At 35.5% G+C, this 18151-nt stretch overlaps 1 protein-coding gene across 1 annotated transcript; it reads right to left on the minus strand.

Annotated features, from left to right (window-relative positions):
• Nucleotides 1–840: 840 nt before the first annotated feature.
• On the minus strand, nt 841–12691 carry LOC137397196 (E3 ubiquitin-protein ligase TRIM33-like). Its single transcript, XM_068083484.1, has 6 exons — nt 12551–12691; nt 11506–11534; nt 9915–10095; nt 6059–6233; nt 4165–4370; nt 841–1058 (listed from the first exon to the last, which is right to left on the minus strand). Exons 1-6 carry the CDS (start codon nt 12689–12691, stop codon nt 990–992), a joined length of 801 nt encoding a protein of 266 aa, XP_067939585.1. The 3' UTR covers nt 841–989.
• Between the last annotated feature and the right edge of the window lie 5460 nt (nt 12692–18151).

Genomic DNA, 18151 nt, shown 5'->3' on the forward strand with positions numbered 1-18151 from the left:
TTGTGATTAAAAATAGAACTAATTATTCACAAAATTTAATAATTCGCGGAATTGACTGTTCGCAAAATCGCGAATTTTTATAACCAACGAATATTTTCATACTTTAGGGTATATGAATACGTGTTTTTCTTCTGGTATGGGTTTACGCATTTTTCAGCTGCCTTGTGCAGATGCAGTGAAACCATGAAAGGCTGGCACGTATAATGAGTATGTGCCCAATTAATTACATAGTATTGACAGTTGGACAGGGTAATGTATTGGATTAATGGATGTCCACAGAACTGAAGGTTGGAAATTCAAATCCAGTTCGCAGAAGATTTCTCATTTATAAAATTTTATCGCGATAACTGGACAGATAGACAGACGGACAGACAGATAAACAAACATTGAGATTTATGTATATATTTATGTATATTATATATGTATAATTTATGTATATAGACTGGAGCAATTAAGTTTATAAGAATACATAGCATTTATGCTTTCTTAAAGCTTTCTAATGTTCTCAAATCAAAAATATTAATATATCTAAAATCTATGCTCTCCTAACTCATGTCAACAGTATAGTCTCCTAACTTATCTCAACTCTATACTCTTCTAACTTATCTCAACTCTATACTCTCCTAACTTATCTCAACTCTATACTCTCCTAACTTATCTCAACAATATACTCTCCTAACTTATCTCAACTCTACGCTTTCCTAACTTATCTCAAATGACAGCTTAATACAATAAATAATGAAATCTCACTCATCTACATGTAGAATTTTGCTAGCATACCATTCTGGTTCAATGCGTTGGAAGAGTACTTGACGTGACTCCTTATCACTGAGCTAATATCACTTTCCTTTAACAAAGAAGAGAGCTCACGTTGAGCGGCGACCACTGACTGCGCTGAGTTAGACGATGCTCGATGCATAAACTGGAGCAAGCTTTGAAGTTGTTCTCTTTTTCTTTTCATCTTTTTAGATCTAGTGAGAGTTTCCATCTTAGCTGATTTCAAAAAAAAACTTCAACTTGTCTTTTGCAGATGCAGATTTGTTTTGAATATCCAAAATCTTGTAATAAAAATATAAAGCAATAGTTATAAATTTTGGCCACAAACAGTGTATGTGACAAACAGCTGATACAAAACAAAAACTCAGATGAAACTAAAAATGTTATTGTTATTTATAGTAAATTCTGTTAAATATTCGTTTATTAGTACTTGGAACACTTATTAGTACTTGGAACACTTATTAGTACTTGGAACACTTATTAGTACTTGGAACACTTATTAGTACTTGGAACACTTATTAGTACTTGGAACACTTATTAGTACTTGGAACACTTATTAGTACTTGGAACACTTATTAGTACTTGGAACACTTATTAGTACTTGGAACACTTATCAGTACTTAGAACACTTATAAAGTACTCAGAACACTTATTGGTACTTGGAACACTTATTAGTACTTGGAACACTTATCAGTACTTGGAACACTTATTAGTACGAAGAACACTTATTAGTATTTATAACACTGATTAGTACTTAGAACACATATTAGTACTTAGAACACTTATTAGTACTTGGAACACTTATTAGTACTTGGAACACTTATCAGTACTTAGAACACTTATTAGTACTTGGAACACTTAATAGTACTTGGAACACTTATCAGTACTTAGAACACTTATTAGTACTCAGAACACTTATTGGTACTTGAAACACTTATTAATACTTGGAACACTTATCAGTACTTAGAACACTTATTAGTACTTGGAACACTTATTAGTACTTGGAACACTTATTAGTACTTGGAACACTTATCAGTACTTAGAACACTTATTAGTACTTAGAACACTTATTAGTACTTGGAACACTTATCAGTACTTAGAACACTTATAAAGTACTCAGAACACTTATTGGTACTTGGAACACTTATTAGTACTTGGAACACTTATCAGTACTTGGAACACTTATTAGTACGAAGAACACTTATTAGTATTTATAACACTGATTAGTACTTAGAACACATATTAGTACTTAGAACACTTATTAGTACTTGGAACACTTATTAGTACTTGGAACACTTATCAGTACTTGGAACACTTATTAGTACGAAGAACACTTAATAGTACTTGGAACACTTATCAGTACTTAGAACACTTATTAGTACTCAGAACACTTATTGGTACTTGGAACACTTATTAATACTTGGAACACTTATCAGTACTTAGAACACTTATTAGTACTTGGAACACTTATTAGTACTTGGAACACTTATTAGTACTTGGAACACTTATCAGTACTTAGAACACTTATTAGTACTTAGAACACTTATTAGTACTTGGAACACTTATCAGTACTTAGAACACTTATAAAGTACTCAGAACACTTATTGGTACTTGGAACACTTATTAGTACTTGGAACACTTATCAGTACTTGGAACACTTATTAGTACGAAGAACACTTATTAGTATTTATAACACTGATTAGTACTTAGAACACATATTAGTACTTAGAACACTTATTAGTACTTAGAACACTTATTAGTACTTAGAACACTTATTAGAACTTGGAACACTTATTAGTACTTAGAACACTTATCAGTACTTGGAACACTTATTAGTACTTAGAACACTTATTAGTACTTGGAACACTTATTAGTACGAAGAACACTTATTAGTATTTATAACACTGATTAGTACTTAGAACACATATTAGTACTTAGAACACTTATTAGTACTTAGAACACTTATTAGTACTTAGAACACTTATTAGAACTTGGAACACTTATTAGTACATAGAACACTTATCAGTACTTGGAACACTTATTAGTACTTGGAACACTTATTAGAACTTGGAACACTTATTAGTACTTAAAACACTTATTAGTACTTAGAACACTTATTAGTACTTAGAACACTTATTAGTACTTAAAACACTTATCAGTACTTGGAACACTTATCAGTACTTGGAACACTTATTAGTACTTGGAACACTTATTAGTACCCAAAACACTTATTAGTACTTGGAACACTTATTCGAACTTAGAACACTTATTAGTACTTGGAACACTTATTAGTATGAAGAACACTTAATAGTACATAGAACACTTATCAGTACTTGGAACACTTATTAGTACTTGGAACACTTATTAGTACTTAGAACACTTATCAGTACTTAGAACACTTATCAGTACTTGGAACACTTATTAGTACTTAGAACACTTATTAGTACTTGGAACACTTATTAGTATGAAGAACACTTAATAGTACATAGAACACTTATCAGTACTTGGAACACTTATTAGTACTTGGAACACTTATTAGTACTTAGAACACTTATCAGTACTTGGAACACTTATCAGTACTTGGAACACTTATTAGTATGAAGAACACTTAATAGTACATAGAACACTTATCAGTACTTGGAACACTTATTAGTACTTGGAACACTTATTAGTACTTAGAACACTTATCAGTACTTAGAACACTTATCAGTACTTGGAACACTTATTAGTACTTAGAACACTTATTAGTACTTGGAACACTTATTAGTATGAAGAACACTTAATAGTACATAGAACACTTATCAGTACTTGGAACACTTATTAGTACTTGGAACACTTATTAGTACTTAGAACACTTATCAGTACTTGGAACACTTATCAGTACTTGGAACACTTATTAGTACTTAGAACACTTATTAGTACTCAAAACACTTATTAGTACTTGGAACACTTATTCGAACTTGGAACACTTATTAGTACTTAGAACACTTATTAGTACTTGGAACACTTATTCGAACTTAGAACACTTATTAGTACTTAGAACACTTATCAGTACTCAGAACACTTATCAGTACTTGAAAAATTAAATAAGCTAGGAAGGTTAATGGAATCAACGCTGCAACAAAAATAATGTTGGTTGTAAAAATATTTGCTCTACAAATAATGAGAAATACAAACAATTGGTTCGACTCGAGTTAAATTTGTGGGCTCAATTGTTACGAAACTGTCTGAACAAACAGACATCTGACTGCATTTGCGATTCATTCATTCAAGTTTACAACACTCAGATTTAATTCATTTATTCAAGTTTACAACACTTAGATTTAATTCATTTATTCAAGTTTACAACACTCAGATTTAAACTACTGAAGACATCACTAGTCTTACCCTTGTGTTGGCTGCCATATCCACCGCTCTGATCAGCTGAGAAACTTTATTTTCAGCCTCAGTCAGGTTGTTTGGTATCGACTTTTCCACACAGCACACCAATTCAATGCGGTTAGTAATGTCCATCGATTCAGTACGCATCTTTTGCCGCAACTCTTCTGCGAAGAGGTTGACGTCAATGATCGAGTGATTCATGTCATCCATTTCTGTAAAGAGTTAAATGTCAGTCATATCTTGATATACAGTTCCTATATCTGTATCTCTCAGTTCCTAAGTTATGTAGTTTCTATCAATGTTATAGGTATGATAGTCAGATAACTTTATAATCCAAAACATTCTAATAAAGTTCTACCGAAATATTGTTGTATTGAGCTGGTATTGTTTAGATTGCATAGTCCAACAGGCTGAAAGTTTACATTGACTTCTAGTCTAAAATTTTTTTATAGACGTGGAAAAGTGGAAAGGTTTGCATAGACTTCTAGGCTGTAGACATTTAGTGCAATAGAACAGAAGTTACGAGCGTCAATCCATACCAAGCTAAGTTCAGATTACTGCAATCAAGCTACCAAATAATCTGCTGATTATGCAAATTTATAAGTTTTATAACAATAATAATCCATCAAATGCTACAAATATGTATTCAAAAACAAGTGACATAAAGAAACCATGATTATAATACACACAGAAATAAAAATTAACATTTTAAAACAAATATTAAAAATTTTTAAACAAAAATATTAGCATCATTTGTTCGGCCTTTCTGATTGTTGCGTCTATTTGAAACTATTTCATATTCTTCTGGTTGTTCCAGAATGTTCCACAATGTCTTCTGACCTCAACATGTTTTCTGTACAGCTGAGCTCAGAGATATTAGTACCCAAACAATTTTTCAACAGAGCAAAACTTTTACGCGATGCCATTTGAATAGAAACTTCCAGCGCTAATAAAGAGAAACCGTGTGTAATCAAATTTGCCTCAACATGTTAGCCTCAAATACTTAGTAGATACTTTCAATAAATACTTAGTAGATAATAGAATACTTTCCATCGTAAAAGCAAAAGCTTTTTTTCATACACATCGAAGTATTAAGACCGTGTTTCAAAAAGAACTACTATTAGCCTGATACAGTTACTAAATATCTCTATGGTGATGCAATCAAAGTTATTAACAAAAACATAAAGACTTGCTTGGCTATGGATTATGCCTTGTTTATATAACATTCATTATATTATTTGTAAACACTGGTTTTTACGATTTTCATGATTAAGTTACTAGTTTTATTTTGTCCTCTAGTAGGTTATTGCTAGCTCGCTTGAATGGCTGGACGTTACGTGATAACGGTGTGTCTGAGAGGTTGAGGGTTGGGCAGGAGTGAGAAAGAAATACATGTGATCGCATTCTGATTTAACTGTCTCAATTTGCAGTTTGAGAACGGACTTCGATACGAACAGAAACAATGAACGAATTGATTTTTATCCATATAATAAAGTCATTATTAGTATGGTTTGCGGAATTTTTTCTACTGATCACTTGCTATTATGGGTTCGTAAATTTTGAGAATGTCAAATAAAATTGGTCAAATAGAAGTGGCATTCAAATAGAGGTGGTGTTCAAATAAAGGTGGCGTTCAAATAAAGGTTTTGCGGTACATTGCTAAGATCGGTTTTCTCTCGTTTAATAGGCCTATGATGAGCTCTACAAACCATCCTTCACATTATTGTAATTAGTCATCGGTTGTATTTACACGTATATTGAAACAGTGTGTGAAGGTTTGTTGGGACCAAACAAACCAAATATGTTATTGCTTAATAAGAACTAGGTGAATGTTTCTGTTCGGTTATAGCAATGGAATATCAGTATGTATTAAAATAAAGCAGATATTTCTAGCTGTTACCTGAGGAACTTTCACACTCCGATTCAGTCGAACAAGAAGAGCAAAACATGGAATGACATGATCGGCAAGCCTGAGTCAAGATATTTTCTGGATGTTCTTGGCAGGTCTGGGTCTGTGACAGTTTTGACTGGACAAGAGTGACCTCATGCTCTTCTTCATGAAGCAAGGTGTGCATCTTTGAAAGAAAAAAAAATCTATTAATATTTTCTACGAATGCTTTCAGAAGTTTATTTTAGGCAGAAGAGCTGACCAGATGCTATGGTGATAAGTGAAAAATGAGGCTGTGTGAGAGTGGTCTCACAGTCGCTAATACGAGTCACTCCATCATCTGCCGACAAATAAACTTAATAATTAGCCTTAGTCTGTGATTATTTTACCTTTAGCTTCATTTTTACGTAAATTACTGATTCACATCATCATTTTTTTCATTAGTATTGATAATTTACAATTTATTTTAAACATGTACCTAAAATTATGTAACTTTAATTATTATGGTCAACGGATTCTGACACCGGCAGAATAAAAGGTCTTTTAGCGAGTTCCTTGGTCTCTCACACAACTTCTCAAACAGGAAAAGAGGAGCTAACAAGGAGTTTTCTGCTCTTCATTCGACTTCACAGAGTATGTGGCTGGTTATATAGATACAAAATGTATATATACTAGTATGCCAGTACTTAGTGTTGCCCAGATGATGGATGTAGTTGCAACCATATATTACTATCTACGTTCTGCCCATCTATAATCTACCTTCTATCTCTCCTTATATCTATCTTCTATCTATCTACTATTTATATATCTGAAGTACAAAGTTTGTTTGCCTTTCTCTCTGCATGTCTGTTTGTTTTGAAAAATGGAACTGCAGATATTTAGGAAAAATAAGGCGTATGGATCTTATACAACTTTTTACTGAAGTTAATTACTCTATTTTGATCAGGATCCTCTTTGGGTGTCTAGTGGTCTATTTTTGAACTTTTACATACTTGAATCTATAAATAAAATATAAGAACATTGGGAGTTATCTCCCCTTCTCCATAAAATAAATATGAGGAATTCATGATAAGATTCTTCTACTTTTAGCATTTTAAAAATATTTCAGTATAAAGGTAAAGGATACGTATTAAAATACATTGATTGTTTTCAATTTTTTTCTCTTTCTGTTTATAAATCATTTCCTAGACTCACAGCATTTGGACAATTCACACAGCAGTATATATAAAGTGCAGACCAAGGGTGTCAAACTTAATTGTAAAAAGGTCCAAAATTCAAACATACTTTAGGTCGTGGGCCGAACAGGATAAATATTTATTTAACACACTAAAACTAAATGTTTTTGGAACATAAATACGAATAAAAACAGATGGGAATATTATTCTGAAACAAACTGAAACTGAAACTGAAACTGTAAAGGTTGACTTGCAACACAATTCACATTACAGTTATTTGGTATCAAAAGATTCACCATGTCTTACTCTGTTGTGTTGTAGGTGCAAAATATGTGAAAAGGTGATTACAAGCTCTTAAAAGCTCAAAAATGAAGAGAAAATCGCAGCCACACGAGAACGCCGTAGTTTGGATTCCCTTTCCAAAACGGCTCAAATGTGATGTAGTTGAGAGAGATGGTTTCTGTTTACACTTTCTTGCAACCTTATTCGTCGAAATATTTTCACAAATATACTTCACACATTCAATAAAACTATGTTTATTGTTCTTACGCGTCTGTTTTATCGTCATTGTAATGCTGTCACTTTTAGCACTGATATCTTATAACTTGCCGTAAAAAATCATTTAATTTTTTAGCTTTACCTCGAAGGAATACATATCATTGTCTGATAATCATGACGAGCCTGTTGGGCACCTGTGAAATTGAAAAGTGCTGCAAAAATTATTTGCGAAGTATTTGGTCACATGATCAGATTACGACTTGCCAATTACACCAAGCCGAAACAAAACTGTAAAGTAGCGAGCATCTATATTTGATACGGGGCCTTCGGTAAAACCCGAAGTGTTTGTCATAAACTAGTGCTACGATAAGCTTTATATTGAGCTTTTTATTGGCCTTTCAATTCCCCTGAGAACATCCGTGACAAGACAATAAATAAATTTCATGACTACGCCAGAGAAATAAAGCGATTCCAGTCTACGGCGGCTTTTCGTTTTTGAGCTTTTAAGAGCTTGTAATCACTTTTCCACATATTTTGCACCTACAACACAATAGAGTAAGACATGGTGAATCTTTTGATACCAAATAACTGTAATGTGAATTTTGTTGCAAATCAACCTTTAAAGTAAAGCTTCAAATCTAACAACTCCTAGTTTATCTTATATCTTATTTTTTATTTATCTTATTTTATCTTATTATCTTATATTTTATTTATAGGTTACAGTATTTGAGGGTCGAAAATGAACGTCTAGACCACCAAAGAGGACACCGATCAAAATAAAGCAATTAACTTCCTAAAAAATAGTTGTATAAGATCTACAGATAAACTTTCCCTAAATATCTGCAGTTCCATTTCTCTAAACAAACAGACAGACCGAAAGACAGACAAACTTTGTGATTGATACATCTATGCATACATATATGCTATGATACATCTATGCCTATATATATGCTATGATACATCTATGCCTATATATATGCTATGATACATCTATGCCTACATATATGCTATGATACATCTATGCCTACATATATGCTATGATACATCTATGCCTACATATATGCTATGATACATCTATGCCTACATATATGCTATGATACATCTATGCCTACATATATGCTATGATACATCTATGTCTACATCTATGTCTACATCTATGAATCTCAGTATTCGTTCCTCTGTACATTCGTCTTTCCAGCTATAAAGATAAAGTTTTCAGAATGAGAAATCCTGTGTGAACTGGATTTGAACTCGCAACCTTTAGTTCTGCAGACATCCATTTATCCAATACACTACACTGTCCAGCAGGTTATATGAAGTAACAAAAACAATCGTAAAAAAAATAGAAAAATAGATAGAAAAATACTGATAATTTCTGATTAAATCTCTTAAAATTTTGTGCAAGTACATCTTCAAGTAGTTTTGGATCAAGTCCAAGCATCAGGAAGGTATTACTGAAGTAGATTAGAATTACCATAAATGATTAACTGGAAAGTTTCTGGGATGAACCAATTAGAAAAAAGAGCAGTCTATGATATGCGTCGACTTGCTAGATACCCCGAGCTGAAGAAACCTGTGACAAGGTGTCAAACACTAATGAGACAGTCAATTATGGTGATATCAGAGAAATAGAAACAGGGGCTACTATGTATGATGCATGTTGATGATGTATACGAGTTGTCTTCTCTATGTGGGTCTGTATAATCTTTCATTGGCATTTGTAATCATCAACAACAACATGTTTTTCATTACCAAAAGAATAAAAAGACAGAAATCATAAATTATTGAGTGAGTTGAACAGACATATGTTAAAAGTTGGTAATATAATAGTATTGTAGAGAAGTTGGGATAGTGAATCATATTTTGTAGTAACAGAAAGTTCATAAACTGAAACATACGATGGTGGACGTAGTTTAATTTTATTATATTATTTAATTAATATAATTTATTAATTATTTATTAATTATGTTATATTATTAACTGTATGTTATTGATTTTGGTGGGTCTAGTCTGCCGTGTTAGAGTAAATATGGTTGTTAACAATGTTCTACCAGTTTAGACTAATTAATTGGCATTAGGGATTTGGAATGATAGAGTATAATTTAAAAATTACCCAAAATCGTTATGAGGTGAAAACAAGCATTGAAAAACACTCTTAGTCTGAGAGACACAACAATGAGTGATAATATACTAACCTGGGCATGTTCTTTGCAAAAGCTCTTAGAACAGTCGCTGCAGAAAACTGTTGCGAGCTCACGACTTTCTGTACAAACGTCACAAAGAGCAGCACACGGTTGTTCATCTTTGGAATTGACTGAGCAGCTAGGGAGGTTGACCTTTGGAAGGTCCTGAATATTCTCTATGTCATGGGTTTGTCTATTAACAGCAAAAATATGGGTAAACATGAACAATATTGTATGTAACTTTGTTTCTTTGAAAGGGCATTTACAAAAGTATGAAGCTATGAATAATTTGAACTTATGGCAGTACATACATGCATATATACGTACATGAATATTCATGTATGTTCATGTGTATACATATCACATATATATATATACATTATATAATATATATCATATATATATAATATATATCATATCATATATAATGCAGTACGCACTCCTACAACGTAAATAATCCATTACAGGGACATTTACGTTATAGGGATTTTACATAATGCAAAAAGTAAAGTCCATGTAAATTGTGTATTCCGTCCCAAGGTCTTTCCAAACTCACCCTTTTGGGTGTACAAAAAATGAAAAAACTTTACTTGACTTTTTAAATTTGTGGGCTGTATCATAACTACAGTATTATTGGTTTGCATCGACAACTTCTTTCCTTTTTATGATCATTCTCACTGGTTTTATAAATACATGATTGTGGTAATTCTACAACAAGTTGATGGGAACTGCACATTTTAGAAATTCATTTATAATTATTTTTATTAATTAATTTTAATTAATTTGCTTATTTTTCTAAACAGAAAAGTTTATTCTTTAAAATATAACTAATAACAAATGTTTTATACGCTGACAGGAAAGCAAAACAACAGTCGTCTATCTGTATCCAGGGGTCAAGGTCAGGATGAAAGAGAACTTTCGACAATACTCCAACTCGTGACATTCGGATTGGCGGACCGACGCTGTATCACCTGCACCAATCGATCGCTTTTGTATTTATGAACAACACCCAACTACGCTATTCTCTGTTTTGTCGACACATCTGACGATTTATCACGACAAACTAGATTGTTGCAAAAGTTGTATGCATATAATAGGTATAACACTATAGGCACACTGGTTTAGGCATATCGAGATAAATTAACGTTTGAATCAAATTTGATAACTTATCCGACTTGGCAAGTTATATGGTATTTTTTAAGTAGTAGGAAGCAAAAACATCAAATAATTTGATTTTATTTTCTAAAATTTATGTTACAGGAGGTATACGTTATAGGAAAATCTACTGTATATATAGTAACATATATATAATATTATAAATACATAATATCATAAACATATAATATCACAAATATATATATAATAGATAAGTGGTCAGGCCTACCGCTAACAGCACTCTACGGTCAAAAAAGTGCGGAGTGTTATAACTAACTGGAGTGTTGGAATAGGTTATTGTTACTTTTTTTTCCAGATCAGTGTTTTTCTCTGGGGTTACGACAGGTCTGTTTCGGGCTTCTGCACTCGTCAGGTGACTGGTGTTAAATTTATACATAGAATATATTTAACGCAAGTCACCTGACAAGTGCAGAAGCATAAAACAGACCTGTCGTGAACCCAGAGAAAAATACCAATCTGGAAGAACGATAAGCAACATTAACCTATTCCCACACTCTAGTTAGTTATATATATACTAGCTGTGCTACCTGGCGTTGCCAGGGTATTAAAAATCAGCTTATAAACAATGAGGATTAATGAGAGTTGCTTGCCATTTGCTATTACCTGACACAATGCCAATGGAAAACTTGAGTAAGCTTACTAATAAGAGCTACTGATTCTCATGACATTATTCCAAAACATTACGTCATGACGGAGAGATGTAGCGTATTTGCTCTCATATAGCGACATATATCACCTAATGAACAAATCAAGATTGTGTGATTGAATTGGTAAGGCGTCGGGCTGGTAAACCGGAGGGTCCGAGATCAAGTTTTTTGCGATATGGTTTCTTTATTCCAGGATTTTAATAGCGATAGCTGGAACTCCACACATAAACACGACCAACTTTGAGACATATATATGCACGCATATACCGTACATCTTGCCTACTCTGAGCTGCACTGATGAGGCTTAAATAGCTGAAACAGTACTACCTGTAGCATGAGTATATTGTATATAAATACAATAAACACTGTAGAAAATTTCCCAAAAATTTGGTTTTATGGTGGCCGATCACCGAGACCAGGGCTGAGCTAAAGAAGGGAGTCAACGCTGAGGCGACCAATGCCACAACCTTGCCGAGCCCCAACTCGGTAGACAACATGGCCCTCAGTAACACTTTCAGTCGGGCAAGTATCGGCTACCACCAAAGGCTGGAGCAAAGCAACTTTCAAAAGCTATAAAAAACAACACCACAGAAGTGACCAGGAGGACCTGCAGGTCTCTCATCGCGCAGTTTATTGTGTGTTTATTGCATTTTCCACTGTACTCTTATATATATATTTACTGCAAAATATATACATATATTCGTTTGCCTTGCACTCGAGTAGTTTGGTTTTTGTAGAGCAAGCAGAGGAACTCGGTTCGTGCTGTTACAATTGTACCATAACACTTTGTTCTTGCCTGCAAATTTTACATCTTGTCATTCCTACATCAGTAAAGTCATCCTTTAAGCACGGGAAACAGAAGATGTGTGTACATGGCAGTTCCCTCGGATCTGCCATGCGAGGTAGTTTCTGGAAGCAGTAGGCACAGGTGTAATCATCTGTTAGCTGGTGTGATGAAGTAGCCATTTTTTCAACCGACCTAAAGTGATAAAACAATTTAACAGAACTTGCTGAATATGGCCATAAGTAAACCAGTCAACCATACTTCTCTTGTAAGCCTTTTGCAAGCACAGCTGAGATAATTAAGAACAAGCTGTTTTGAAGAATAAACCACCAAGCATGAGATGCGCAACTTGGACTGGTGAAGGGAAGAGAGAACAGTTTTCACAGTAGAATGTACCTTACTTTTATTTAGCATATTTTCATGAAGCTTTTTACAGACTGACTTGCTTGAACTACACCAACTGTCAAGTAGTACCTACGCCAACTGTCAAATAGCACCTACACCAACTATCAAATAGCACATACGCCAACTGTCAAGTAGTACCTACACCAACTGTCAAGTAGCACCTACATCAACTGTCAAGTAGCACCTACACCAACTGTAAAGTAGCACTTACACCAACAGTCAAGTAGCACCTACACCAGCTGTCAAGTAGCACCTACACCAACTTTCATGTAGCACCTACACCAACAGTCAAGTAGCACCTACACCAGCTGTCAAGTAGCACCTACACCAACTTTCATGTAGCACCTACACCAACTGTCAAATAGTACCTACACCAACTGTCAAGTAGCACCTACACCCGCTGTCAAATGGTATGACAACTTTTTGTAGATATATCCACACAAAAACACAGTACACATTGGTGAGCTGACATGTCTGTATCCGAGGCTCATCTGTGTTACAAAGTTCAGGCAGCGTAGGCATTATTTTGCTTGAACTTTCCCATTTTCCGATGGTTTTGACTTTTTAGAATTAATCGTGTTGTGGCCTCTATCACTGCAGTTGTAACGTTGAGCTTCTCTCATAGGTTGACGGCTTCTCTGTGTCACAGATGACAGCTGTGTCATCATTGTCTGCTGCGAGTCAGCTCAGTTGCTTTTGTGTGTATAGCATATGCTGCATGAAATTAGTTGGCATCTCTAAAAATGGTCAAACCTCTATTTACTCAACCAACTCTTTTCTTAATGGCAGGAAATCATCAAGTTCTACTTGATTAAATTTTGCTTCCCATTGATCGGTGGATACTTTTGAATGATTTCTATTTTGTCATCCATATTACTAGGGGGAGATCATTCAAGTGAAGGTGTAACTTTTGTTGGCTATTTCAACCTTTTGTCCTCAATATTATTGTTTAGAATCTAAACTTGTTAGTTGCATGTTTTAATTGCTTGAATAAAAAAGTATTTTTTACTAGGAAATATCAGTTTTGCTTACAATCGCTTAACACCTTCACTAGTACCTGAACCAGTGTAAAGGAGTTTGCCGGCCTTTACTTGGCACGATCTAGATTATTACATGAAGAGAAAAGAATGTGTGTAGTTTCTTTCAATTTTATTGTCGAAGGAAATTCCACTAGCCGAGGGGAGTACGGCTATTTGCTCTGCTCAACTAAGTGAACGCGCTCCTTATATATAATAAACTCCCCCGTTCTGGCTAACGGAACCGAGTAAGAACACCGGCTAACAATGCAAATAAATAGGACCGCTAGTGCGTTGGTATGACAACAGTATACATGACGACAAATGATAGCATAACGAGTAAAACAACGATATAAAATAAAGAGCGTAATGTTGTATTATGGTATTTGTTAGGCTCCGTTTAACGTTTGATAAAACGCTTTTATGGGCGTTCAGGTGGGGTGACGTGTGGTAGGGTAGTGTCATGCGGGCGAGTTGTAAGGCTGTGAGGTGTTGAAGCGGTGAAGCATCGGTGTTGGAGAGGTGTAGATATTCATTAAGTGTTTGGAGAAGGTGCGAATTACAAAAATAAATACAAGTGAGGAAGAGTAAATTTGTGGCAGGAAATAAACGTATTGTGTTGAGATGGAGAGCAGTTTTCCGAAGCTGGTGTTCGGTGAGCACGGTGATGGCTCGCGGGAAAGATTTATAGAAAAGATGAATTTGTGTATTGAGAGTGCTGTCGAGAGGAGAAGTAATGTAGTTGATGATGATGGCGACAGAGTGGCTATTACGAGGGGTAGAGCTAGGTTAGTGCCACTATTGAGAGCTATAGGGTATAATGGTAGAGAAGTATTAAAAGGTACAGGGTTTGATGTAGATGGTGCAACTTCAACTTTTGAAGAGGCAGTGGATATTTTGCAGGAATATTATGGTAGATGGGAGAGCATGTTTGTGAAGGGGCATAAGTTTTTGACGGCTAGACTAGCACTTGGTGAAGTTGATAGAGAGTTCTTGTTACAAGTTGAGAGTTCACTTGAGTTCACTTGAGAGTTCCAAGCAGATATGCTGGGGTAGCAAATAATGCTGATAGAGTAAGGTTTGCTCTTATAGTGGGAGTTAACGGGTTGAGGGATAAAAAAGTAAGTAAAGATTTGATGAAGAACGCCAATCTGATTTGGGGGTTGTTACGTGAGGCATTGAGGGCTCGTGAGATGGAAAACAATTTAGACACATTCTTGAAGACTGAGAGTAGAAGTACTGACTTAAAAAGCAAGATTAAGATGAAGGTAGCAAAGGTGTCAGTGTTTGATAGCCGTGCGAAGTACCGGAGTAGCGGTAGAGATAGAAGCTTTGATTCAGCAGGTAGACCTTTCCCTAGAAGTAGCCCTAGAAGCAGTAGAAGGTATTATTATGGTAATAGTAGTGAGGAGTGTGATACTAGTAGGTATGGGACACAAAGTTGACAGTGTAACAAGGACAGTGGCAGTAGGAAGTATAGAGACAATAGCAGGGAGAGGTATGTCTTTAGATATGGAGAAAACAGTAGAAAAAGTAGATAAAGTTTGTTACAATTGCAGAGGTAGTGGCCACGAGATGCGGAGTTGCCCCTCCATTAAATGTTTTTTTGTGGGCGATGAGGAGAATATACCACAATATTGTAAGGATAAGGGTAGAGAGGTAAGGTATGGCAGTCGAGATAGCAGTAGGGAGAGGTATTGGGGCAGAGAAAGTCTGCATGATGTAAGGGATAAGTTGAGTAGAACCAGAGATTACAGTATGAACAGGTATGACAGAGATGGTCAGTATGAGAAGTGAAAGATGGATAGGCATGATAAAAGGTACAGTGACAGTAGCAGGGATAGAAATGCAAGATTTGCCGGCTCTAGAGATAAATATGGTGAAGATCAATGACTAGGCCAAAGAATTGTGCAGAATTTAGAAGTTAATGGAGTATATGTAAAGTTTACGTTTGATACTGGGGCTTAGGTGTCAATAGCAACCGAGGCAACAGCCAATAAGTTGAATTTACGGTTAAAAAAACTGCCGAAAGTTTTAAAATCTGCTGAGGGTAGTGAGTTAAAAGTGGTTAAAAGTGTAATAGTTCATTTGGAAGGTAAACACAGGCATATGGATGCTGAAGTTCATGTGGTGAAAGGATTGAGAACGAACTTTTTGGGCATAACTGAGTTGAAACAGCTAAAATTATTTGCTGTTGTAAATACGTTATGCGAAAGCAAGTTTGAGCCTGTTAAGGAGTGTAGAAGTATTAAGCCAGTTGAGCCGTTTTCACCGAGAACCATTATTGCTGGGTCAAGTTATGTTTCAGATGATGTCAAGTTGCAAAACATGACAAATAAGTCTGACAGAGAGCATTATGTTAAGAAAGGCCACAGAGATGATGAGGTAAGTGAAGGTGCTGAGAAAGTGGCTGAACCAGTACCTGTAATGGAGAAATTTGCTCTTTTTAGCTGAAGTGTCCAGCACTGGAATGTTAGACAGAGATGGTTGTGAGAGAAAGGTAGCAGAGATAGAGAGGGAAGAGAAAAAGGTACAGAGGAAGTCAAAGGAGAAAATGGCTAGGCTAAAAGTGAAGCGTAAGGCAGCAGCCGTGGAGTTGGAAAATGCCAAGGCATTCAGAGTAGCTGCGCAGGTGTTAGCCGAGGTTCAGAGGAAAATTGCTGGTAGCAGATCAGCACTGGTGGGTGGTCAGGTCGAGCTAAATAGGTCTGGGCCTTTGTTAACTCCCAGCTCTGTGGTGCCATCCTCTGTGCAGCATTTACAGCCACTGTTACGCCTCAGGTAGAGAACTCCCACAGGAAGCCTGTCAAGCCTGCCTCTTATTGGGGAGAGCGAGGTAAAGATGGAAGAGTTGGAGATGAGGTTGAGAAGTCCTTACTGACCCAACCAAGAGACTTCGGGCTAGTCGGAGTTGGTGGAAGTAGTGTTGGAGATGTTGGTGGAAGTAGTGTTAGTAGTGACAGTGATCACGGTAAAAGTATTGGTAGCGGCGGAGGTCAAGGTGGTGGAAAAGCCAGTGCAGACTGGCAATGGAGCTGGCAGTAATGAGGAGAGTATTTTAGACGGTGGCACAGGGTCAGGCAAGCCAGAGGCATAGCCTATAGAGACTGCCTTAATGGAGTCAAGTAACGAGCAACACAAGTAAGGTAAGTTACTACGTCTGCTTGTTGGTAGTGATGGAGTGGCCCAGAACAAAAAGAAAAAAAGTGCATGTTGTATTATGGGATTTGTTAGGCTCACGTTATATTGGTGTCTGAGCTCAAGACAGTACAAGTGGTTTTGGTAATTATGGTGAGTGGATAAAGCTGGATAAAGCTAGTGGATAAAGCTAGTAGATTAGGTAGTATAAGGCAGTATGGGGGGATATAAGGAAGTGTAATGAACGACAGATGCTCTTCTTCTTCATCTTCACATCAATACATGTAAGTGTACATACTTATAAGAAACATAACAAGTAAAACAACGTATAAAATAAAGAACAACACATACAATGAAATATTTGCAAGAAGTGCCGAGTCATGGCCTGGTGCCCATCACACCAGTAATGACTAATGATCAATCTATTTGAGACAAGCTGAACGAAGGTGCACAAACTGAACATGGTCAAAATTGAATAAAATAACAAAAAAAATTCAACGTTGATGTTGTATGTGGATTCGGATACGTTATGCAGGGAAACGGTCCTAACATCGACAAGTCCGAACCTAGACAAGTCCCAATCTCGACAGAGGTTGGTCCGAATCTAGACAAAGGTTGGTCCGAACATCGACAAAGGCTGATGCAGTTTTACAATAATTTAATCTTCAACAAATAATAAATGTTTTTTTGCAGTTCTATCCTCACTTCAAAAAATAAAAATCAAAGCTACTCACTGAAGTTTAGATTTCAAATAAAACATTTTGCTAGCATAACAGTCAACCATATTTATGATTGTTACTTGTTTTAGCATTCGTTCTATATTTAGGTTGAGCAAAATATTGTTAGGCCTACATTAGCTGGGGAGTGCTGCATCAAATGGATCACAATATATTTTTGCGCAAATAAATCTTTTACATATAAATCGCTCATTTACTATGAAAATAGTAGATGGTAAAATAGTAAAACTGCTGTCGAGATTGGGCCAACCGTTGTCGATATACAAACTCGTCGAGTTTCAAACCAGTCGAGGTTCGGACTATAAACCCGTTATGCATAGCATAACTTCTCCCTAAACCCTCATGA

Source organism: Watersipora subatra, chromosome 5 (assembly GCF_963576615.1).
Source record: "Watersipora subatra chromosome 5, tzWatSuba1.1, whole genome shotgun sequence".
Lineage (NCBI taxonomy): Eukaryota > Metazoa > Bryozoa > Gymnolaemata > Cheilostomatida > Watersiporidae > Watersipora > Watersipora subatra.

Excerpts from the sequence above, each read along its gene's own strand:
- LOC137397196 (XM_068083484.1), bottom strand. The coding sequence starts at position 12,691 with ATGGCTACTTCATCACACCAGCTAACAGATGATTACACCTGTGCCTAC. Across the intron at positions 4,371-6,058 it reads GGAGTGTGAAAGTTCCTCAG|AAATGGATGACATGAATCAC; the intron begins GTAACAGCTAGA and ends AACTCTTTACAG. Across the intron at positions 1,059-4,164 it reads ATATGGCAGCCAACACAAGG|ATTTTGGATATTCAAAACAA; the intron begins GTAAGACTAGTG and ends TTTTATTACAAG.